The 24,803-nt window shown below is 44.1% G+C and overlaps 1 protein-coding gene across 1 annotated transcript in view; it reads right to left on the bottom strand.

Annotated features, from left to right (window-relative positions):
• The window catches only part of LOC311600522 (uncharacterized protein), an 83,299-nt gene that overhangs the window by 17,611 nt on the left and 40,885 nt on the right, over positions 1–24,803 (bottom strand). Inside the window, exons 2-4 of the mRNA XM_084787304.1 lie at positions 11,886–11,976; positions 11,260–11,332; positions 11,011–11,169 (exon numbers count right to left, since the gene is read on the bottom strand). Of these exons, the coding sequence (XP_084643430.1) occupies positions 11,108–11,169; positions 11,260–11,332; positions 11,886–11,976 (226 nt within the window). The 3' untranslated portion in view covers positions 11,011–11,107. The remainder of the gene's footprint in view (positions 1–11,010; positions 11,170–11,259; positions 11,333–11,885; positions 11,977–24,803) is intronic.

Raw genomic sequence — 24,803 nt, 5'->3', positions numbered from 1 at the left:
TTTTTTAAATGCTTTCTTCTTTCCCTTCAGCAATTGAATCCATGGGGCTCACTGTTTGCATATTTTCCTGTGATGTTGATATAAGGGTTATGAAAGTAGAGTGTTAACCTGAGGGCAAGTAAGGGAAAACTTGTCCCCTTCTGCTCCTGAGGAAGAAAAAAAGTATAAGGAAAGGGGGAGGGGTTAATAGAGAGGATGAGGAAAGGAGGGAGTCAAACTTAAACTTCCAGCTTTCTATTAGTGAGCAGCATTACACCCACATATCCATGTTTTGCTTGGCCTCGCATCACAAAAAGAGCTTATGAAAACAGTTGCTGATTTCCACCCCAAAATCCTGTTCCTCCAAAGCTCACAGGTGCTATTAATATTTCCTACACTTTGATGGCCACTGTGCTAAACAAGGTAACACAAAGGGCAAAACAGCCCCTTGTCCTTGATTTTCATGTACTGACCTTAAGAATCATCTATATCTTGGTAGCCTGCTATCCTTCCTTTGAGATACCCTATGAGCATATACAGGGGGAGGAGGTCCCCCTCAGTCACAGTCATAGGGGAGGGGAGTAAGGGGAAAATGGGAGGGAGGGAGGAATGGGAGGATATAAGGGATGGGATAACCATTGAGATGTAATATGAATAAATTAATAAAATATATTTAAAAAATAAAATTACCAAAAAAAAAAAAAAAAGAATCATCTACATGTGAGCCAGGTGGTCAGTGGTGGTGCTCACCTTTAATCCCAGCACTCAGGAGGCAGAGGCAGGCAGATTTCTGTGTTCAAGGCCAGCCTGGTCAACAGAGCAAGTTCCAAGTTAGCCAGGACTACATAGAGAGATCCTGTCTCTAAAAACAAACAAACAAACAAAAAACCCAAAATAATAAAAAGGAATTTCTACATCTGACTCGGTGAGCAGCCGAATTCCTCCAACTCCCACAACATCAATGAGAACAGACCACACCCCTCCTCCCGGTCCTTAAGGAAAGAAGCAGGTGGCTGGGGATGTGTCAGTCACTGATCAAGTTTTTCCTAGAAAGATCTTGCATTGCTCATGGACTATTTAAATCCAGTGACTCTGAACCATATTGGACACTTAGTTATGCCTCTTACTCCTCTTTCAGATAACCATGCCACCTTCCCATCTCCCTGTCACCCAGACTAGTATGTCCTTAGGTTGTGGTGATGAGGCCAACACTGGGAATGGTAGCGATCACAAGCTAATGAGTACCGTTGTTATGGATTTTTGTCTGCATACAGAGCTAGGGCCTTTGCTTGTCTGAGTCATGGTGTGTTGTCCCAGTAGGTCTCGTCTATATCCAACCAGTGTCAGTGGAGTGAGGCAGGAGAACTGGCTCATGACAGGGACCGACTGTCCCTGTATTGCTTTTTCACAGAGGGCTTTGGCTGGATGGCAGCTTTACCTTTAAAGTCATTAGATTTAAGGGAGGTGGTGGTGTGCGCCTTTAATCCCAGCACTCAGGAGGTGGAGGCAGGCAACTACCTGTGAGTGCGAGGCCAGCCTGGTCTACAAATGAGTTCCAGGACAGCCAGCGATACACAGAGAAACCCTGCTTCAGAAAAACAAAAAAACAAACAAACAAACAAAGGTCTTGTAGTAGTCTCAACTTTATCTTATAGATGATGAAGAAAATTGTTTACAAAAGGACTGAACAAATGGCCAAATTTGTGTGTCTGTGTCTCTCTGTGTGTGTGTATGTGTGTGTGTGTGTGTGAGTGTTCACGTGGGAGAATGCACATATATGTTAAAGTGTGCATGCTTACATATGTGCCTGCCTGTGGAGGCCAGAAGTCAGCCTCAGGCGTCACTCTTCAGAAGTCGTTCACTCACTATTTTGAAGCAGAGTCTGTCATTGAGACCTGGGACTTGCCAACTAGGCTAACCAGGAGACCAGCAAGCTCTAGGGAACCTCCCCCCCCCTTCTCCCTCTCCTTCTTCCCCTCTCCCTTCCCCCCCCCCCCCACCTTGACCGCCAGTGCTGGGATTATAAGCACAAGCCAGCAAACCAGTCTGTTTACACTGGTTCTAGGCATCAGACTCCTGTCTCCACCACTTTACCAATTAAGCTATCTCCCAGCCCCTAAAATTGTGTTTTTACATGTTTAAAGAATGTATAGTGCTATGTATTAAAAAAAAAAATCAGGATTATCTTTCTAGAAGGTAATTAAATTTCTCTTTGACCAAACATTCTCCCTCTGGGACTTTATTACAAGCCATGGGTGTTAAGACACAGTATCAAAGGGAACAAAGGAGGACAACCCATAATGACACATGTGTGAAACTGACATGATGAAACCATTCATGACTTTGTGTGCTAACCTAAAAATTAAAACCTTTATCCACGAGGTTATCCTTAATGTTTAACAACAGGGAGTTGGTTAAATAAATCATGAATCATCCTTTGAACACTATGCACCTTAACTGAATATTTAACAATGCAGAAATGCTCATTAAATTTTGTTACATGAAAAAAAAAAGGTATAAAACAGTGTGTGAAACATTCAAGGCTCCTAAGAACTAGGCCAGAGTGATGGGCTTTGAGCTTCAGAGACACCGCTCACAACTGCGCAGCCTTGTTTGAGTCTTGCCAGAGCTCGTTTTCATCATCCATAATGTGGGACTAATATTAATCTCTCTTTCATAGGGTTGTTGTAAAAAAGACAAGTTAATATATGCAAAGCATTCAGACACTGTGTGCCACTGTTCTAAGAGCTAGCTATTGTTGACAGCTTAGTTTTTGTTGCCAACAAATTAAGTAAACTTTTAAGCTAATTCAAGAAGCAAAGGCGGGAGGGAGAAGCATCCAGGAAGAGCCACACCCAAGCATTCCACCGGGGCTGCTCCCGTGAAGTCATCACCCCAGCTGCCAAGGATTGACCCCACAGCTCACACTGCCAAGTCCTTAGATGCAGGACCTTGCACACTGCCTCTGAACAGCTGTCTCTGCCTCAGCTGGAAACCGGATGCAGCTGTGATGGCTGCTGCCCTGGCCACAGTGCACTGCGTCATCCCTGAGTCAGCAGCTCTGGAATCCGGAGAGGATGCATTTGCTTGGTTGGCCGTGCCACGTCCTTACTCCCCCTCACAAGAGCAGTCATGTAAAAACAGCATCACATAGCGAAAAAATGTAGAAGTCCAGCAAACTCATAGAGCACATTTACATGCCGGGCAACAACAACCACAAAAGATAGAAACCATACCTTTGTGGTTTAAAAATATAATTGTAAAAAAAAAAAAAATATATATATATATATATAATTGTAACTTGAGCAGACATGTAAACTCAGAGAAAGAAAACTAAAAGGCTATACACAAAACACTACTGATCATTTCTAGGTTGGGCAGTGGTGGTGCATGCCTTTAATTCCAGGAGGCAGAGGCAGGTGGATGGCTGAGAGTTCGAAGCCAGCCTGGCCTACAAAGTGAGTCCAGGACAGCCAAGGCTACACAGAAAACCCCTGTCTCGAGAAACGAAAAAGAAAAAACAAAAACAAAAACAAAATGCTACTGATCGATTCTGAATTAACCAGAATTAATATTCTGATTTAAATATTTATTTTTTTATTATTGTATACATGTATGTACATGTATGTATATGATGTGTACTTGTGAGTGTGGGTTCACCTATGTATGCCACAGTAGGTTCCGGGAAGTGAACTCATGTCACTGGCCTTGCATGGTACAATTCTTTACTCACCGACCCATCTCACTAGCACTGATTTGAATTTCTTAATTCCTGTCTGTGACTAGCTAAGTTTTCTCTTTTAAAAGTAAAACTGGGCAATACCAGGTCTCTATTTCTGAAAGAGAATTGAGACTGTAGCCATGAAATAGGGAGCGAAGCCTAGACTCAAACGGCCACTGTTTGCCCAGAACAGGCCCAGAGGGCCGGCGCCATCAGCTGATTCACGGTGTGCGGAAATACAGGGTCTGGACAAAGGAAGGGAAGGAGGTCTTCCCTAGAAGGCCAAGCAGCAGATGTGACAGTGTGATGACACATTATGTACCAGTCCATGACTATCAGCCTTGCAATGTTGCCAGATTTAGGAACAGGCAAGATCGTTAGCAGAAATAGAGTGCTGCAACAGGACCCAATTTTAAGGGGGGGGGGGGGGAGAAAGAGAGATAAATCTGGTTTTAAACAGTGAGGTTTAAGAACTTGAAAGGTGGCTTACTTAGTTCAGGAAACAAAACTTAGACCAACAATAAATGTCAGTGCCGATCCAAGGCCAACAGACAGTGGGAGCCATAAAGAGTGGATGAGATTGTTCACAGAGAACATATGAACCAAGACAAGACACGAAGCAGGATGCCTGCTGATCCCTCTGTGGAGACAGGGGAGGAAGAGAGGTCGGACGTCAGCAGAGTGAGCATTTGAGGAAGGAAAATAGAAAAAGAGGGCATTTGTCAGGTGTGGTGGCAGCGCACGCCTTTAATCCCAGCACTCCGGAGGCAGAGGTAGGTGCATCCATGTGAGTTCGAGGCCAGCCTGGTCTACAAAGAGAGTCCAGGACAGCCAAGATAACATAGAGAAACCCTGTCTCAAAAAAAAAAAAGAAAGAAAGAAAGAAAAGAAAAGAAAAAAAAAGAGAGGACATTCATTTTACATTAAATAAGAGTCCTCATCATCAAACAGTTCAGAAGGTTAGTTTTGGTTTTTGCTTTTCTAGACAGGATTTCTCTGTGTAGCCCTGGCTGTCCTAGACTCGCTTTGTAGATCAGGCTAGCCTCAAACTCCCAGCGATCCACCTGCCTCTGCCTCCTGAGTGCTGGGATTAAAGGCGTGCGCCACCACGCCCAGGGAAGTTTCTGATTTTTTTGTGGCAAATATTTGGTCAGCATTTTGCTATCTGTGTAGTGATGCAAATGAAACCGGGCTGCTGCTTACCTTTGTTTTAGTCATTCAACAAGCGTTTACTCTGCACTTACTAGGAGACAAGTGTCTCTTGAGTAGTGAGGACAGAACAGTCAAGAGCTCTTGCCCTCACTGGAATTAGCGTTTACATTCTAGACGGGGATGTGGGGGGTGGGGGTGGGGACAGATAATAAGTAAACGCCACATTGTATCGATGGTGGCGGATATCATTAAAGAAGAGGCAAGGATAGGTGAGGAAGCCCTGACTGAGATGATTGGATCCAATGAAGAGGGGAAGCTAGTCTTGCAGACACATGAGAAAAGAACACCCTGTGACTTCCGGGTCCTACTGTGCTCAAGGAGGCCAGTGTGCCTACTAAGGAAGTGGGATAGGGAAGAAGAGAGCTGGGATGGAAAGGCTCTCTGGGGATTTTGAGTATTTAAGTGACATTTTCTAAATTGGATTTCAACAGTGTGATGGCTCTCAGGTGGAGTATGGTGGCATAAACCATTAATCCGAGCACTCAGGAGGCAGAAGCAGGCAGATTTCTGTGAGTTTGAAGCCAGCCTGGCATACTCAGCCAGGGCTACATTGTGAGGTCCTGTCTGGGGTGGGGGGGGAGGAAAAAGAATACACCAAGAGCAGGGTGTGGTGGCACACACCTGTAATCCCAGCACTAGGGAGGCAGAGGCAGGTGGATCTCTGTGGGTTCGAGGCCAGCCTAGTCTACAGCGTGAGTCCAGCACAGCCAAGGCTTTTACACAGAGAAACCCTGTCTCAGCGGTAGGGGGTGGGGACCACTAAGAAGGAAAGCAGGACAGGCATGGTAGCACACACCTGTAATCTCAGCACTCGAGAGACAGAGGCAGGCGGATCTCTGTGAGTTCAAGGCCAGCCTGGACTACAAAACAAGTTCAAGACAGCCAAAGCTACACAGAGAAACCATGTCTCGAAAAACAAAACAAACAAACAAACAAAAAATATCTGGTAAAGAATAAGGACAATTTGGACCAAATACCTTTGACAGTTTTATATCTTTTCAGAGAGCCACAGTGTTTGTTTTTCTTTTAGTACATCCCACCATAGTGGGGTGGAAGGGAGGGATGTGTAAGAGAAAAAGAAGTGCAAAACTTGTACCTGTAATGATACAGGTATTTTTTAAATCTGTGGGGTTTTCTGTTTTGTTTTTTCGAGACAGGGTTTCTCTGTGTGTCCTTGACTATCCTGGACTCGCTTTGTAGACCAGGCTGGCCTCGAACTCACAGCGATCCGCCTGCCTCTGCCTCCTGAGTGCTGGGATTAAAGGCATGCGCCACCACCGCCTGGCGATTCTGTGTATTTTTACATGTGACTTTAGACACACGGAATTAAAGGAATAAGCAACTTAAGCATTTAATACATTTACATATTTAAGTCTTCTGAATTATTCAACTTCATGAAAATGTTTAAAAATAAAACCCCAAAAGCCAGCTATCACTACTTTGTTGATAAATTTATGTTTAGGCAGAGGCGGTAACAATAGAATGTGGTAATTTTTTTTAAAAGACTGAGCAATATTTTTGAAATGCAGAGTCACTAAGTAATGACTGGTTCTGAAAGGTGTAATTTTAAGCCTTCTTCTCTGTCGGGGCCATGATTAAAACAAAAATAAAAGTGAATCCACAGAGTCACATCAGGACATATAATTTGCTTTTCTTACGGGCCTGAGACCAAAGGGTCCCATTATTTGCTAAAGATTAAAAGGATAAGCTGATTTTTTTTTTTTCATTTTAAAACACACAGATAGCTAAGTGGAGTGAAATGTTGGTTCAGAGCAGAGCTGTCAGCAGTCTGCCTGCACTACGGGTTATTCACTGTTTACAAAGCGCTGTCTCTAGCCTTATCTCAGGCAGACCCTCTCAGGTCCTGACTCTCTCTGCACAGATGAGTAAGCCAGTGTGCTGCTGAGGCACTTACGGAGGTGCCCTCCTCACTCCTGCCAGTGCTGCAGACAGTCGGCTTTTCAGACCATTCCAATCTGAATTCTGTTCCACAGCTGGAATTCAGAGAAAACTGGGAATTCCCCAGGTCAGCAAGACCACCAATAGAAAAAACAAAAAAATTAAAAACAAAACAAAACCACCCGTGGAAAACCACCAGCCTGAGGAACAGTCTTAGGAGAAGTACTGTTGCTCCCACTTCATTCTGGAAAAAACAAGTGCGCCTGCTCTGAGTCAGCCAGTGGCTGTACTTCCTCAGGGCCTCCCTGCTAACTTTGGTCTCCTCTGTTCCCCTTCAACTGCTGGTTTGACCTGCTGGCCTGCTCTTTGGGCAGCTCCACCAGAGGGCAGGCAGGGCAGGGAGAAGAGCACCTTCCATGCTTAGCTTAAAGCGGGAAGGGGCTAGAGCGGGCCGCCAGGGTTTAAGGAGCTTCCTGCTATTGCAGAGGACCAAGGTTCCACTCCCAGCATGCACATGGCCAGCTTACAACCATCTGTAGCTCCAGTTCCAGGGAATGAACACTTGTGACCTCCTGAGACTCCTGTACATACATGATACACTGGCACATACTTAGGTCTTTATCTTAATTTAGGCTTTGGCATCTTTCTACATTTTAGCTGTTAATGCAACTTCTGTCAAAACTCCCCTAGGTAAACCTAGAATAAAGAGTGCAATGAAATCATTTCAGAACTGGAAACTAGAGTTCTATTATACCTGCATTCATTTCCATGGCTGATTTTCCTAATTGACATGAAATGTTGAATGTTTTAAAAGGAGCACCTACAGACATAAGGGAAAATAGACGGGTAATGAATAAGAGTAGACAATCCACAGAAGAGGAAACACAGCTGCCAGGGGCCAAGGAAAGCATTCCACTTTACTAGCAATTTCAGAAGTGCGTGGGTTTTGTTTGTTTTCTTTCTTTCTCTTTTTATTTTTATTTTTTATTATTTTTTGGAGTTTAAAATTTTTTTCTCTATTTAACACTCCGATTGCAGTTTCTTCTCCACCCTCTCCTTCAAGTACCCCCTTCTACCTCTTCCTCTTCTCCCCAAAACTCTTCCACCCACTCCTCCATTTCTCTTCAGCAAAGGGACAGCCTCGATGGCTATCAACCAGCCATGGCATTATCAAGTTGCAGTAAGACTAGGCACCGCCTCTCCTATTAATGATAGACTAAGAAACCCAGGACGAAGAAAGGGTCTCAAAGGCAGGCAACAGTCTCAGAGGCAGCCACACTATTGGGGAACCCACAAAAAGAACAAGCTCTACAATTGTCTCATACACGCATACACAACTATCTCATATGTGCACAGGGCCCAGAACATACACAACTGTCTCATATGTGCACAGGGCCCAGAACATACACAACCGTCTCATATGTGCACAGGGCCCAGAACATACACAACTGTCTCATATGTGCACAGGGCCCAGAACATACACAACTGTCTCATATGTGCACAGGGCCCAGAACTTACACAACCGTCTCATATGTACACAGGACCCAGAGCATACACAACCGTCTCATATGTACACAGGGCCCAGAACATACACAACCGTCTCATATGTACACAGGGCCCAGAACATACACAACCGTCTCATATATGCACAGGGCCCAGAACATACACAACCGTCTCATATGTGCACAGGGCCCAGAACATACACAACCGTCTCATATGTGCACAGGGTCCAAAACTTACACAACCGTCTCATATGTGCACAGGGCCCAGAACATACACAACCGTCTCATATGTGCACAGAGCCCAGAACATACACAACCGTCTCATATGTGCACAGGGCCCAGAACATACACAACTGTCTCATATGTGCACAGGGCCCAGAATATACACAACCGTCTCATATGTGCACAGGGCCCAGAACATACACAACCGTCTCATATGTGCACAGGGCCCAGAACATACACAACCGTCTCATATGTGCACAGGGCCCAGAACTTACACAACCATCTCATATGTGCACAGGGCCCAGAACATACACAACCGTCTCATATGTGCACAGGGCCCAGAACATACACAACCGTCTCATATGTGCACAGGGCCCAGAACATACACAACCATCTCATATGTGCCCAGGGCCCAGAACAGTCCCATGCAGGTTCCCTAGTTGGTGTTTCAGTCTCTATAGGCCCAGGTTAGTTGATTCTGTGGGATTCCTTGTGGTGTCCTTAACCACCACCCCCCACGCCCAGTTCCTCCAACCTTCCTTGCCCCCCTCTGCACTATTCTCCAAGCTCCGCCTAACGTTTGGCTGTGGGTCTCTGCATCTGCTTCCATCGTTGCTGGTGGAGCCTCTCCGGTGGTGACTGGGCTAGGCACCAGTCTATGAGTATAGCAGAATGTCATTAGGAATCATTTCGTTGACTTTTCCCTCCAGTCATGTTTGGTTCTATCCTAGGCCTCTGGGCTATCCAGCCTCTGGTTCCTGGACATCTGGGCAGTGTCAAGGGTGGCTCTCTCTTGTAGCATGAGTCTCCAGATGGGTCAGCCATTGGTTGGCCATTCCCACAGTCCCTGAGCCATCTTTACCCCCAGCCTATATCTTGTAGGCAGGACAAATTGTAGGTCAAAGTTTTTGTGTCTGAGTTGGTGTCCCAATGCCTCAACTGTGACAGTCTTGCCTGGTTACAGGAGATGGCCAGTTCACAGGGCCCAGAACAGTCCCATGCAGGCTCCCTAATTGGTGTTTCAGTATCCCTATTGCAAGCAGTATTAGCTAGGGTCACCCTCGCACGTTCTTGGGAGTTTCCACTGCCCTAAATTCCTAGCTCGACCCACAGATGGAGCCCCCCCCCACCCCCCCCATCCCTCTTGGAAGTTTCCACTGCCCTAGATTTCTAGCTCATCCCACAGATGCACCCCCATTCCAGTTCTCTCTCCCTCCATCCACACCCCCACCTGATCCCCCCTGTTGCCATGCCCTCCTCCTTCCATCCATCCAGACTCCGCCCCCACTATCCGCTCTTGATGTCTCTTCTATTTCCCCTTCACAGTGAGATGCATTTGTCCCCCACTGAGCCTTCCTTGTTACTTAGCCTCTCTGAGTCTGTGGACTGTAGCACAGTCACCCTTGACTTTACAGATGATATCCACTTAGGACTACATACCATGTTTGTCTTTCTGGATCTGGGTTACCTCACTCTGGATGACCTTTTTCTAGTTCTACCCACTTGCCTACAAATTTCATGATATAATTTTTTTTTTCCTTTAACAGCCGAGGAGTACTACTCCATTGTGCAAATGCACCACAGTGTCTTCATCCATTCTCTGGTTGAGGGACAACCAGGTTGTTTCCAGTTTCTGCCTATTACAAATAAAGCTGCTATGAACATAGTTGAACAAGGGTCCTTGTGGTATGGTGGGGCATCTTTTGGGTATATGCGCAGGAGTGGTATAGCTGGGGCCTGAGGTAAATTGACTCCCGACGTTCTGAGAAACTGCCATATTGACTTCCACAGTGGTTGTAGAAGTTTGCACTCCCACCAGCCATAGAGGAGCGTTTCTCTTGCGTCACATCCTCACCAGCACAAGCTGCCACTTGTGTTTTTTAAAAGAAATTCATGTTTATGGGCTGGAGAGATGGTTCAAAGGTTAAGAGTACTGACTGCTCTTCCAGAAGTCCTCAGTTCAATTCCCAGCAACCACATGGTGGCTCACAACCATCCTTAGTGTGATCTGATGCCCTCTTCTGGCCTGCAGGTGTACATGCAGGCAGAGCACTGTATATGTAACAATAAATAAATCTTAAAAAAAAAAAAAAAAAGAAATGCATGTTTACAACTAGAAAGTGCTGTCTCCTATATATCAAATTAATTAAGATTAAAAGCAAGTATGATGTAAGGGTGTGAAATGTGTTTTCATATATTTTAGAAATATAAATCACTACCATCTTTCGGGAGAGGAATCTGACCACACAGAAATTAATCCTAATACCAGGTGTGGTAGTGCATGCTCTGGGAAGGTTGAAGAAGAAGGAGTACTGGAAGGGTGGCTTGGGAAGTGGACACCAACCCAGCCAGATCTACACGGAAAAGCATCACACACACACACACACACACACACACACACACACACACACACACACCCGCAGTCCTCAGAACCAAAATATATTTTTAAAATAAGCGGCTGGAAAAATGGCTTACCACTTGCAGAGAAGGCAGGTCCAACTCCTGGCATGCCCATGGTGGTCCATAGGCATCTGTAAATCCTGTTCGGGAGGATCTGACGCATCATCTGACCTCAGCTGGTCCTAGTCACTGGTGCAGTGCGCAGGCATCCACGCAGGCCAAGTCCACATACACCTAAAGTGCAAACAATGAATTCATAAATATAAAATACAAATGACAGGGCAACAAGTGTTTAAAGAAAGAAGACCAGAATTGAAATCGTACTGAGTAAGGCAGGAGTTTCCCCTTCCCTTCTTTTCTCTGCTGTGGCCAGCTTGGGCTCAAGGCCACCTGAAACCTGAAGCAAAAACAGAGCAAGGACCAAGAGCTCCGCTTGAAATCTTCTAACCGGAGCGCCAGGAGAAAGGAGTTCCCTGTTTGAAGCCAGCAGCAGAGAGCATCTCCTTTTCCCTTTCTGTGGCTTCCTCCTCCCCTTGAGGTACCCAGGAGTAACAGCAGGGCAGTCCACACGGGGTGGGGGTAGGGGGGACCACAGGTGCCTGACTCTGAGACAGTTTTTGAGAAGGAAGCCTTGTTGGGGGCCAAGGAAGGTAATCGGTACCAGATCCGGAATGTGGGCCTGATGTGGGCGGAGTCAAACACACGTCCCAGGTGGGTCTGTGCTGTGTGCTTGAAATCTGAAGCTCGGAGGAGGCCCGGGCTAGAACGCTAGGCTTATGAGTCATCTACCCTTGGAGGTTATTTAAAGCTAAATATTTCAGATGCTTCCTTCTTTGTTACTGAGTGGTGGCTGCTGATGGAGATTCCCTAAGCATTCCTTAGGATCTGCTTACCGAAGAGGAAACCGATAGAACAGAAGAGGAGACGCCTCAAGATGGAGGTCATCTTACCGGTAGACAGCACAAAGAGGGTTCTGTTTGGTCCTGAGGTCTGCAGCGTGGCAGCCGGGACAGGTGTCGCCACGTTTGGCTGACATAGCTCCTGGAATCAATTTGAAAAAATTTATATTCTCCCACACATTTTCAGATTTTTGTCTTTTTTTTTTAAATATGTTTATTTTATTTTTAGGTGTGTGTGTGTGTGTGTGTGTGTGTGTGTGTGTGTGTGTGTGTGTGTGTCTGATGTGGACATTGGGAACTGAACACCTATCCTCTGGAAGAGCATTACACACTCCTAACCTCTGAGCGTCTCTCCAGCCCTCACCATAAACTTAATTAATGGCAATAGGCATGATTGGATGTGTATGAGACTCATGTTTAAAGCTACTAGATCACTCACATATAACCGAAGGATGGCAAATCCCATGCAGGGCTTACACTTACCATCATATAGTCCAGCCAGCGAGATGGCTCAGCAGGCAAAGGGACCTGCTACCAACTCTGCCAACTTCAGGGCCCAACATCATGGAAGGAGAGGCCAAATTCCCACAAGTTGTCCTCAAATTCCAACATTTGTGTTGTGGCTTGTGTACCCTGTGACTCTACTCCGCCCCCCCCCCCCCCGTGTGTGTGTGTGTGTGTGTGTGTGTGTGTGTGTGTGTGTGTGTATACCTGTGTGTCTGTGTCTATGTGACTATGTGTGTGTGTGCCTGTGTGTCTGTGTCTGTGTGTCTATGTGTGTGTGTGCCTGTGTGTCTGTGTCTATGTGTCTATGTGTGTGTGTGCCTGTATGTCTGTGTCTATGTGTCTATGTGTGTGTGTGCCTGTGTGTCTGTGTCTATGTGTCTATGTGACTATGTGTGTGTGTGCCTATGTGTCTGTGTCTGTGTGTCTATGTGTGTGTGTGCCTGTGTGTCTGTGTCTATGTGTCTATGTGTGTGTGTGCCTGTATGTCTGTGTCTATGTGTCTATGTGTGTGTGTGCCTGTGTGTCTGTGTCTATGTGTCTGTGTGTGTGTGTGCCTGTGTGTCTGTGTCTATGTGTCTGTGTGTGTGTGTGTGTGTGTGTTTGTAATACATACCCATGAGTATGTTGGTACATGAATGCATGTGCATGATGCAGAAGCCAGAGGAGGCTGCCAAGTATCTTCTTCATCTCTCTCTGCCTAATTCCCCTGAGCCAGGGTCTCTCCCTAACCTGAAAGCACATGGCTAGGCTAGCTAGCTGGCAAGCTCCTGGGATCTGCTTGTCTCTGCCCCCTTTGATGCTGGGAGTACAGCACTCACAGTCACGTCCAGCTTTCTAGGTGGGTGGTGGGGACTCACACTCAGATCTTGTTGGCAATTCTCACTCACTGAACTATTATCCCAGACCCCAAACTCTTTTTCTATTGTCACAACTTTCACATCATTACATTTCCTCCCTAAATTCATATTCATATTACAATTTCTTAACAAAAGTATACCTTATTGTGTCACATTTTGATGCTTGAAATATATTATTGAAAATTCTATCACAATTTTTAACAATATAATATGCATACAAATTGAAATATGCTCTGGCTCTACACCTGCTCTCATTTTTTTTCTTTTCATGTAGTTACTATCATTAGTAATAACCAATGTACATAGTTATTATATAAATAAAATTGATTAACCAGCATAAATAGCACATTCAGTTATGTGGTAGTGGTGCACATTTTAGTCCCAGCTCTCAGGGGGTAGAAACAGGGGCATCGCTTGAGTTCAAGGCCCACCTGGGCTACAAAGTATCTTCCAGGCCAGCCAGGACTTACACTAAATAAATAGTACAATTAAATAATATAAATAAAAAGGCATAAATGCCATATTTAGATATTTTTAAAATTAAAAAAACTATTTTAAATGTATCATGTAGTCAGAGAGTGAAACCTATTTTTGATTCATTTGTGTATCAGTTAGTTAGTACTAGTTATTTTTATAATTAGACATCTATTTTATTCCTTTTTTAGTTGCAAGTCCTGAAAAGAACTTATCCACAGAAATGAGTGAGTTGAACAAGGAGTTTTATTGTAGCAAAAGTCCGCAATTATTTGAATACCTCTAGAGTTATATGTCTAAAATCACATAGTGATGCATCACCAAAATTATACTTTAATGAGTCACCAACCGACCACTCAAAGTTCCTCCTTTATTTTACTGCTAAGCCACTTGTTACCCATTATTATAGTAACTTGAGTAGTTTGAATTGCCTATTTGTTAGGAGCTCTTCTACCCCAGGGCAGCATGCTGCTGAATGCCCCGAGTTTTCTAACTGCCAACACTGGCTGTGGGGAGGGAATTGTGCAAGGGAAGGTGAGCGTGGAGAAAGCCGACACTGCAAGGGTCTAAGACAGAGAAGAACTGAAAGGAACGTGGACGTCCAGGTTTCTAGCAAACCTCTCTTTAGGCTTTCATACTCCTTGGAAGTCTTGGTGCACTCTCAGTTGCTTTAAACTAAGAAGCATTTCCAAAATGAGAAAGAGATGAATGAGGGAGGGGTAGGAGAAGGAAGGAGGGGAGAAGGAGGAAGGGAGCACGGGAGGGAAGGCAGGCAGGCAGGAGCACTGAAGGTTATGGATAGTGTGACCGACCCTCCACATCTAGGAATTCTGCCGTGCCTGGGCGAGAGGAGGAGGGAGTGTGGCGAATAGGAAAGGAAAACCCACCTTCATCTTCTCAGAGTGGAAGGAACTTGAGACCAGATCCCTCCCTCCTGAATCAGAGCCCTGGGTTGCATTTTAATTATCCAACACACATTTCTTGACCGTTTTTGTTTTGTTTGTTTTTTTTTTCCTCCTAAATCAGAGCCTGTGCCAAATCTCAAGGCTACAAAGCCTTTCACACTCACAGTCTTCAAAGAACTTACATCAGCTGAGGTCTTAGGTCCTCGAGCCCAGCCAGCCACCTGCCTGCTTCCCTCTGGGGACTGCATGCATACCCACTCCTGGTCCCTATCCTACCATCACTCATTTAAGCTACTCTGGAATCTGGGATGTCTCGCGCTGGCAAGTTGCCCCCACCTGCTTATCCCCTGCTTTCTAATGCAGAATAGAATGTGGGCTTAAGAAGGAATCTGATATAGCTAAGGTTTTTGCCCTTTAGCTCTTTTCGGGATGCGTAAGATGACATAAGAATTGGAAGGCCAGAGTTTGGACGCTGCTAGGCAACGGGATGCTACTCTCTGTATGGTGCTTAAATGTTGCTGTATTTTTATGTATTTCCCAATATTAATGCAGAAGCACTGTAAGCCAGTTTACCAAACTATAAACCAAAGCATCTGCACAGAAGCTTAACCGCACTTTCTGGAGCTACGTGTAGCATGCAGACATTTTTGATTAGGCAGAAACAGTGTCAATGATCGAAAATATAAGAATTCATCTATAACATTACAGCTTTCAAATAACAATTAGATATCTTGTTTCCGGTGGGAAACTCTGACATTGCAACAGTCAGCTGGCAGTGAGTAACAGTTGCCCCTGGAGACCCAGCACAGGCTTCCCACTGAACCCATCTTCTTCTTTTACCTACTTTACTAAACTTCCTGCTCCACACCCCTCATCTCTAGAGTTCCTCTCTGGCCGGAGCCATCTGCCCTCACATGGCCTTCAAACTGAGCGTGACTGCACACAGCCCCTGCCAGCTCAGTGCACCATCTTCAAGAGCAGGAAGTTACAGAAGCAGTTGATTATGTGCTAAAAACAATATGTATGTGGTATAGAACATTTAGGAAATTAATAAAATGAAAGAAAAGTATGATGTTCACCAATGATCTTGCTGCCCTGAAATAATCGTTGCTGTGTGTGTGTGTGGGTATGGAAGCATTTCTCTTTTTTTATTTTAATTTTGTTGTTGTTGTTAATTACTTCTTTCCTTTTCTTTGTGGAAGTCAAAGCCATTAATATTTTCCTCAGTGTTTACAACCATTAAATTTGCTTAACAATTATGGTTTCCTAGAAATCCTTGTCAGTTAATTTAATGTTATGTACATTGAGCCCTATACAGTATTTATATTTATTTAGAATCCATCACACACATTGTATGACATTCTAACTTAGTTGAAACTGGTCTGAACATCCTAGAGGACTATACATGCATTGAGTCTTTTGATGTGCACGTACAGAATGCTTATTATGTGCCAAGTGTGCTAAGCCATGAGGTAAAAGATGAGAAGGACATAGCTCTCGCTCAGAGAAAGACAAAGTACCGAGCCAGCTTAGAGAGAAAGGAGGCTAGCAAAGCCACATGCACTGAAAGACCAGCAGCAAACAGAAGGAGGAGGCACAAATGAAAGGGCGTGGTAGCTAAGTCTGACAGGAGGAGTAAGGGTTTCTCACACGAAGACGTGGGGACCCATTGAAAGCAGGGGGTGCAGAGCAGAGGAAGCACATGCTAATGAAGCGAGGTAGGCTTAGAGGAATCACAGCAGGTCGATACAAAAAGAATGGAAAGAGTGAGGGTGGATAAAGGAGCGGAGGGTGGGGGGGGGTGAGGGGTGCCAGATGGTAGAGAAGTTTTTGCATCACACTGCTTTTCTGAGGGAAACAAGAATCCACGGAGGACATTTTAGCTGCAGAAGGCCACAGTCAGATTTACGCGTTTCCGATGACCAGTGTTTTGGCAGAATGGAGACTCAATAGAGAGCCACTTTCTCAGGTTGTTTTCTTAAATAATAAGAGTTAGTTTAAGTGTTTGAAAAGAAAAAAAAAGTGGTCAACTAGTTCTGACATCTTATTCAATGTGTCAGAAGTAGCAAGGGAATTGTAAGGAACACAGTGCGATTTTAAAGTCAGTACTTAACTCATGTGCTGTGATGAGGTAAACTAAAGCGTATTCACTAATATCAAGTTCAAGTAAATGGGATAGCCACTGCTTAAGCTTTATAGAGACGTGTTATAGATAAAAACAGTGAACCCGTTCAAGACTTTGTAAGTTTATTCAATAAGTTAGATTTCCTATGAGTGCATAAGGAATGTTTTCAGCTTGAACCTTTCTTTCCCACCATATGTTCTTGAATTTAATGATAAATTGATGCTTTATAATGAAACTCTGAAAGTCTACTAGTGGTGTCACTTTAACAGTAGAAGAAACGGATGATGGAAACTCATTTTGGAAAATTCCTGACCCCACTAAAAATTCCACACTAGATTCAGAATTCCCAAGGCAGAAATTCTTTGGAGTGAAAAGCAATGAGACTAAGCTGGCCTGCCTCCCCCAAAGACAGTAAGGATCTTATTTTAGCAACTGGGTATGGATGGTGAGTACTCGGAGTTGTTGACTCTCCCCTTTCATCAATGGTGTCTAAATCCAGCCAGAATATTTAATTTGTAATTTTCGGAAGATCTGATTATGGTGTTATAGTCACTGTAGGGAAAAAAAAAAACTCCAGGAAATGGAAGGTGGAGAACTAGTTGAAAACTAGCAGGGGCTTTCAAGGGAGCCTCAGGTAGGGACATTGCCCACCTTTCAACTTCATCATGCCCTTTCCTCATAGAATGTAGAAAGAAATGAGGTATCCATGCTAAGAGCAACATACAAAAGACATCGGGCTAATCAGGTCGTTCTGTCTTCATGTGTAACATTCAAATATAATTACTTGATCTTGGATATTAAATGCCTTTTTACAAATTTATCTTGAGAGCGCTTACAACTGGAGACCACTTGGCAGCTCAGAGTTGTTTATTTTTGTATAAGCCGCATGGGGCCATGCCAAGAAACTCCAACGCCAAAAGCGATTGCCCATACCCTTGTGGCTAACCCCTGTAGGCTATTTATTAATGAGGAGCCTACCTTATGAGTCCTGGTCCTTTAATGAAACTGCTTTCAGAAAGTGGCTGCTGCTGGTCAGTGGAGGAAGGGAACCAACACAGGGGCCCCTGGCACTATTACGACGTGTTGCCTCATTCTCACAAAAACTCAGTAACAGCCCTATTGCCCCATTTCAAAAATAAAGGAACCAACATTGAGAATGAAGAAGGTGGCTCCAGGTCATATAGTCAGACCTGGCCCCAGGCCATCCTGGGCTCAGGATGCAAGTCCGCTCCTCACACTCTGCTCCCTCTCCGATTACAAGCGGCTAGAGGACCCTGAAACCTACATCTGAAATAAAACATTGTAAACTCCGATGTCCTTAGCCTATGGACAGATTGGGTATTTCCAGAACGGCATGTTATGGTTTTATGCGTTTTACTGGGGAAATCTTCTGGCCAGCCTTTACTTCAGACAGCTAAAAATGTGTCTCTAGCTCTGATCAACTCGCTCTGCCAACCATCCATCAAAGCAAACGTCACCTCAGCTTTGTGGCACTGATGCTGTCAGATGTCAAAGGGAGTGAAGACAGAAGCCTAAGGCAGATGAGGTGGTAAGTTAACAAAGGGGGCTTCAGGGTAGGGAATAGTCAAAGAGTGTTCGAAGCACTCGCTGAAGTACAATTTCAAGGCCTCTAAGACTGAAAGAGGCTGTCAGAAAAGTAGCTCAGTTTCCACTGAGAAAGACAAGACATCTGAGCTCCCGGGAGGATCTGGTTTTGTCATCAGCAGCTTCGCTTAAGCTCTTGGGCTGGCAAAGGGAACCGCTGTGACGGAAAGCTAGGTCATGTCCAGTTTGCAAATTCCGGTCAAGTATGTTCTACATTTAGAAGAATTATTTCTGGGGCCCTGTTTCCTTAAAGGCCACAGGACAGCCTAGAGGAAACTAGAAGGACAGTGTCTTGGTTTCACTTCCCCTATATAGGTGTTACTCAACTTAAAATAGTATCAGTAGGGGAGTATCATTGCCACAATCACAGATATTTACACAGTTAGGGTAACTATATCCGTGTGAATTGTTTCTCAAATTTGCCTATCATGATATGCAGTGGTATTAAAGGGCTCTGGAAATAACTGTTAAAATGTAATATAAAATATTAAGAGTTTTTATCCAAACCCTCAAAGGACATACAAATAGTATTTTTATTTTGTAATTTAATTTTGTTGTTGTTGTTGTTGTTGTTGTTGTTATTTTGGTTTTTCAAGACAGGGTTTTCACCATGTATCTTTGGCTATCCTAGAGCTTACTAGATTGACCTCAAATTCATAGATCCACCTGTCTCTGCCTCCCGAGTGCTGGGATTAAAGGTGTGTGAGGTCATCATTCTGCTTCTAATACTTAAAAACCAATTACAATATTCAATGTAAAAAGGTGGGTGATCTCTTACTCAGCTGAAGTGTAATCTCTTTGTGCTCTCTGTAAATTTACTGGTATTTTTGAAAGTCCTGAGATACTCACAGAACCTCTGAAAGTACAGTCAGTTGAATTGGGAACTCACAGACCATCCACGGGATTCTGCAGTTTCGGTTGGAGGCCCACGTCCTAAGATGCTCCACCGATGCCAGTAGCTTGCTGACCACCTGCTAGATCGAATGTTTCTGTGTCCTCAAATCGACATGCTAAAAAAGACCTCCTAATGTAATGGCACTTGAGTTGGGGGCTTTTGCAAGGTGATTAGGTCACGGAGGCTGAGCACTCATGGCACTGTCCTTTATTAATGCACCGAGAGCACCTTTGCCTTCTCCATGTAGGTCACAGTGAGAGGATTAACTGGAAGCTGGGCTTTCGGCAGACCTCTAGTGGTGCCCTCATCTTGGACTTCCAGCCTCCAGAACTGTGAGGCACATTTCCTTTGATTCTAGGCTGGGAAGTGTGTGTGTGTATTCTGTTATAGAGTCTTTCCGGAGGGGCTGGAGTGATGATAGCTCAGTGCTTAAGAGCACTTGTCGGTCTTGCAGAGAGCCTGGGTTCGATGATTCCCTGTACTCACACACTCACAGCGGCCTGTAACTCCGGTTCCAGGGCGTCCAGCCCCTCTTCTGATTTCCACAGGTGCCAGGCACATATAGGCAAGATACTGATACAAAACAAAAACAAAAAAACAAAAAACAAAAACAACAACAACAACAACAATGCAATCTTTGGAGCTGGGCGTTGTGGTGCACACCTTTAATCTCAGCACTTGGGAGGCAGAGGCAGGTGGATCTCTGTGAGTTCAAGGCCAGTCTGCTATACAGAGAGAATTCCAGGACAGTCAGGGCTTTTACACAAGAAAAATCTTGTCTCAAAAAAACCAAGAAGAAGGAGGAGGAGGGGGAAGAGGAAGAGGAAGAAGAAGAAAGGAGAGAGAGACAGACAGACAGAGAAGAGAAAGGAAGGAAGGTAGGTTCAGGGAGAGAAAAATTGATTTGGGGACTAAGACACTGTCTCTAGGCCAATGAGTCTTAAACCAACAACTGAACCCTAGATGAATTTTGAATTCCAAGCTCGTATAACCAACCACAAACTCAATATTTCTATTTTGATACTTAAAGATAAATATATGTTTAATATTAAAAATAAATATATGTTTAATATTAGAGTCACTTTTTTCTTTTTCTTTTCTTTTTTCTTTTTTGGTTTTTCGAGATGGGGTTTCTCTGTAGCCCTGCCCATCCTGGACTCGCTTTATAGACCAGGTTGGTCTTGAACTCACAGCAATTCACCTTCCTCTGCCTCCTAGAGTGCTGGGATTACAGATGTGCACCCCCGTGCCCAGCAAAACAAACAAACTTCTTAAACTAGATATAGTGGCTCTTTGGAGATGGAGACAGGAGGATCAGTAGCTTAGGGTCATTCTTGGGTACATAATGAACTGGAGGCCAGCCTGGGCTACATAAGATCCTGTCCACACTGTCCACATAGCCGATCAAGCACTGTCTTCTAAAGAGGTAAAGCTATAGACAGAATTGTATACACTAAAAAGTCCTGAGTTGAAAGCCTCAGCCCTGTCACTGTATCTGGGGCCCTCAGGACTTTGGTCTAGTACTTCCATGCTACATAAAAATGAAAATTAAACTAGTCCTGTTGGAGCCACTGTCCATGGCATTTTGTTACGGTGTTGCTTGAAGACTAAGGCAGACATGTCAACCATCACCACTCTCTCCGCCAAGGCCAGCCTTGTGCCGACTGCTGCTGCTACTGCCGTCACTTTCCTCTCCTCTTTTTCCTTCTCAAATTCTCTCTTCCTCCTCCTTCCCTCCATCTCTCTCTTCTTTCTCCCCTCACTTTGAGATGAAGTCTCCCTATGTAGCCCAGTTTGACCCAAAACTTGCAATTCTGTTTCCTCTGAGATTCTGGCATTACAGGCTTGTGCCGCTGTGCTTGCCTGATCTGTTACAATTACTTTCTAAAACTCAGTCTCATCTCCTAAAAACAATTATTTATATCCAAGTGGAAAAATATTAATGAGTCAGTTTTCTACCTGAAATCTTTTAATGGCCTCTTGTTTTTGTTGTTGTTGTTGTTTTAACAGTACACAAACATTTGCCACAGATATGCCAAGATGACAGTGGTGTGGAGATCCCCAGCCTCACTGCGGGATACTGACCCTGGCTTCTCCTCCCCTGCTTGCTGCCCCCCAGCATTTGTACCCTCCCCCAGCACCCTCCTTTCTAGACCCTTCTAGTGTCTCTTCTTGGCCTGGCTGGGAAATGCATAGCTACTTTCCACAGCCCACGGGGATCATCACTCTTACCCCCTGAGCCGACACTTTAGCACTCCAAGTTACCTACAAATATACCTTCCGAGTTTTTCTGTTTCTAGAGTGCTTTACACTTAAACTACTGTTTACACCTAAGGCTCCCCTGGTTGACGTTTCTCTTCTTGGCTTTTCTTAGTGGCAGCCTGTCTGTCCCTTGGGGAAATGGCTTTTGGCTTGAGGCCTGAGTAGATGAGGGTTGAAGGTTAATGGAGTTCTGGGATTAAAAGCACATCAATTAATACTTTACCAGTTACCTTTCATGCACTAGTGAAAAATGCCCCGCACTGTCTGACCTCTCTGTGCAGCTCCCTACTCCTTCCAGGGCATGAAGAGAAAGCCATGATGACTTGGCTGCTTCCCTTCCCACCTTTGGGACCACCTCCCAGTCTGCCTGCCTGCGTTCCTCCTTTCTTCTTCCCAGTGTGTACTCGCCTTTAATGTCAATAGAAACATGAGGAAGAACGATTTTTCACCACTTTCCTATGAGAGGCTCTCCTGATGTACACTGACAGCACACTCAACACTTCTTCCAACTTAGAATTCATTCATTCATAACTACTCACCATTATCTAGTGTCTCCCTGCCTGGGCTTCTTTTGTTTAACTTTTAAAAAATATTCATGTTGCATTTATTTTGTGGTATTTTTTCTTACACTTTGAGATTATTATATAATTTGTCCCTTTCTTCCCCCCAAACCCTCCCATGTGCCCTTTCCTAGCTCTTTCAAATTCGTGACCTCTTTTTTCATTGATTGTTATTACAAAATTAGATGTATAAACATATATCCATAAATGGATGCTCATCCTGAACATTGTTACGTGTATGCTTGTTTTCAGGACTGACCATCTGGTATGGATAACCAGTTGGTGTGCTTTTCCCTGGGAGGACCATTTCTCCCACGCTCAGTAGTTTGTAGTCACCTATTCTTTGTACAGAATCAAGGGCTGTGTTGTTCTCCTGTCCCTGTTCAGCTCCTGTTAGTTTACATTTTTTGACTCTTTCAAAATAGCAATTCATTTTTTAAAACCTAGACAACAGATGCGCGCGCGCGCAAGAGAGAGAGAGAGAGAGAGAGAGAGAGAGAGAGAGAAAGAGAGAGAGAGAGAGAGAGAGAGAACTATAGCTACATTAACAAAATCCTATTTCTGCATAAGATTTTACTGGTGAAAAAAAAAAACAAACCTAAAAGAGGTTTGATTTCTAGAGGGAGAAAAACTGAATTTTACAATAAAGTTGGAAGATTACCTTGAATATTTGCACAAAAACCTGAGAGACAAATTCAGGCAAAGTTTTTTATATGTGTGTGTGTGGTTTTTTGTTTGTTTTGTTTTGGGTTTTTTGATGAATAATTCATGTATACAAAGAAATCATTTGATCGACCTATTTACATCCTTTTCCAGTTTTCATTCCCACTGCAGATGCATTGGGCACATTGTTGACAATGACTTGAACTGCTCACCAGTGTAAATATGGGGATATGGCACCTCGGTCCCCCTTGCCCCTTTAAAGAGCATGGCCCTGTTTCTAACAGGAAGATTTTGTGTGAAGAATCAGCAGCTTTTCCTACCTACTGAAGAAATCCAACCAGAATTAACTTAATAAGGTAAAATTTCCAACACACTTCACAGTTTCCTGTCAAATTCATTATTTTCAGGTATGAGAAAACAAAGCAAACACAGTCCACACCTCCTCAGGCCTTCCGCAGCTTCCTGCACACCCTCAGGCTGGGCTTTCCCCATCTCCACTCCTCTGGGACAGCCGGACATTCTTACTTTAAATAAACCACTCTTTCCCTTCCCTTCTCGCCACTATGCCAGTCTCCTGCCTTTTCTCTTGCTCTGCAGACACAAAAACTTCCCCCAAAATCCTGGACCTGGTTTCTTTCAGTAGTCTAGAAAATACTAAGTCACTTCATGTGTCTTTATCACCCTGGCATGATACACAGTAAAAGCGGAAGATTTCTAAATTGGCTCAAACAGTATGGCTTGGTTTTACTTGGTAAAATAAATACAATTAAAGCGTGCGCACGTGGACACACACACACACACACACACTTTTAAGCAGGAGGAAAAACCTTAAGTACATGCCAATTTAAAAAGGCACCAACGTAAAAATTAAAATCAGCTGGGCATGGTGGCACATGCCTTTAATCCCAGCACTCAGGATGCAAAGGCAGGCAGATCACTGTGAGTTCGAGGCCAGCCTGGTCTACAAAGTGAGTCTAGGACAGCCAAGGCTACACAGAGGAACTTTTTGTCTCAGAAAAATAAAATAAAATCAAATACTAAAAACCTCTTACAGTAAAATAAATAAACAAAAAAATAGTTGGCAGGATAAATGAATAAAAATGAGGCATGTGCAATGAAAAACTGATATAAGGCATTACACTTGATAAAAGCAGGAAAATGTCATTTTATGGTTGTGTAAAGAAGCTGCTCTTCACTGTAAATATTAAAATACTTCCAGCTTTCAAGTCTTCCTTGTAGGTTGGAGGTGTCATTATTAAAATTTCACTCAACACTTGAGGTTTAACAAAGAACACACTGGCATAATTTCAGCATTTGCAAAACCTTAAGTTTGGCATATACTGCGAATATCACGTTTGGTAGACATTGCAAAGCCATGGTGAATCCAGAGTGAGAAGAATATCCATTTCATATATATTTCATCTGATTAAAAATATGATTGGTATGCTCCAAACAATCCATTAAAATACCTTTTTAAAGCCTGCAATTTAACAATAATTAACTATCTTTAGCTGCCATTTATGACGACAACAACGGAAGAGGAGGCAGAGAGAGAAAGAAACTCAAACGAACAGATTATAGCTGATAAGGAGTAACCCTAGGATACTCCCATTATAAGGAAAAAATATCCAAATTCATAAATAAACAGTCTCTGCGCAGTTAATACACGCATTTATACCAGAGGCTCTTTTCTGTTGCCCCCTTACTGGGCTTTGTCCCGCTTTCATAAGCCAGGCTACCCTCGCAGTGCCTGCACACTCCTGGTGTCTTCTGCTGTGTGTGCACTGAAAACACATTCCAGTGCATGTTCATCATCTACCTGCGTAACCCTGGGAAGCAAGGCCGCCCTTCGCCCAGCTCTGAGATCCCCAGCAGAGGGGGTCTTCTCTTCACATTCTTCGCCGAGCTCTGGCAAGCCCTGAAGCTCCAAGGGCTGGCTAGAAAGCTGTGATGGCGGTAAGCACACAAGAACCATTGCTGCTTATGGAACACGTCATTGGCTTGCAATGTGTGGGACTGGCCCGGAGAGGGGTCTTGGAAACAAACTCTAAAGATAGTTTTAGTTTTGTCTGAGTTGCCAGTTAACCCTTTGGAAGGAACCGCCCAGTAGCACATA

This window comes from Acomys minous (genome assembly GCF_964271855.1).
Source record: "Acomys minous genome assembly, chromosome: 6".
Taxonomy (NCBI): Eukaryota; Metazoa; Chordata; class Mammalia; order Rodentia; family Muridae; genus Acomys; species Acomys minous.
The sequence above is the reverse complement of the archived record's forward strand: the minus strand, read 5'-3'. Positions and strand labels throughout refer to the sequence as shown.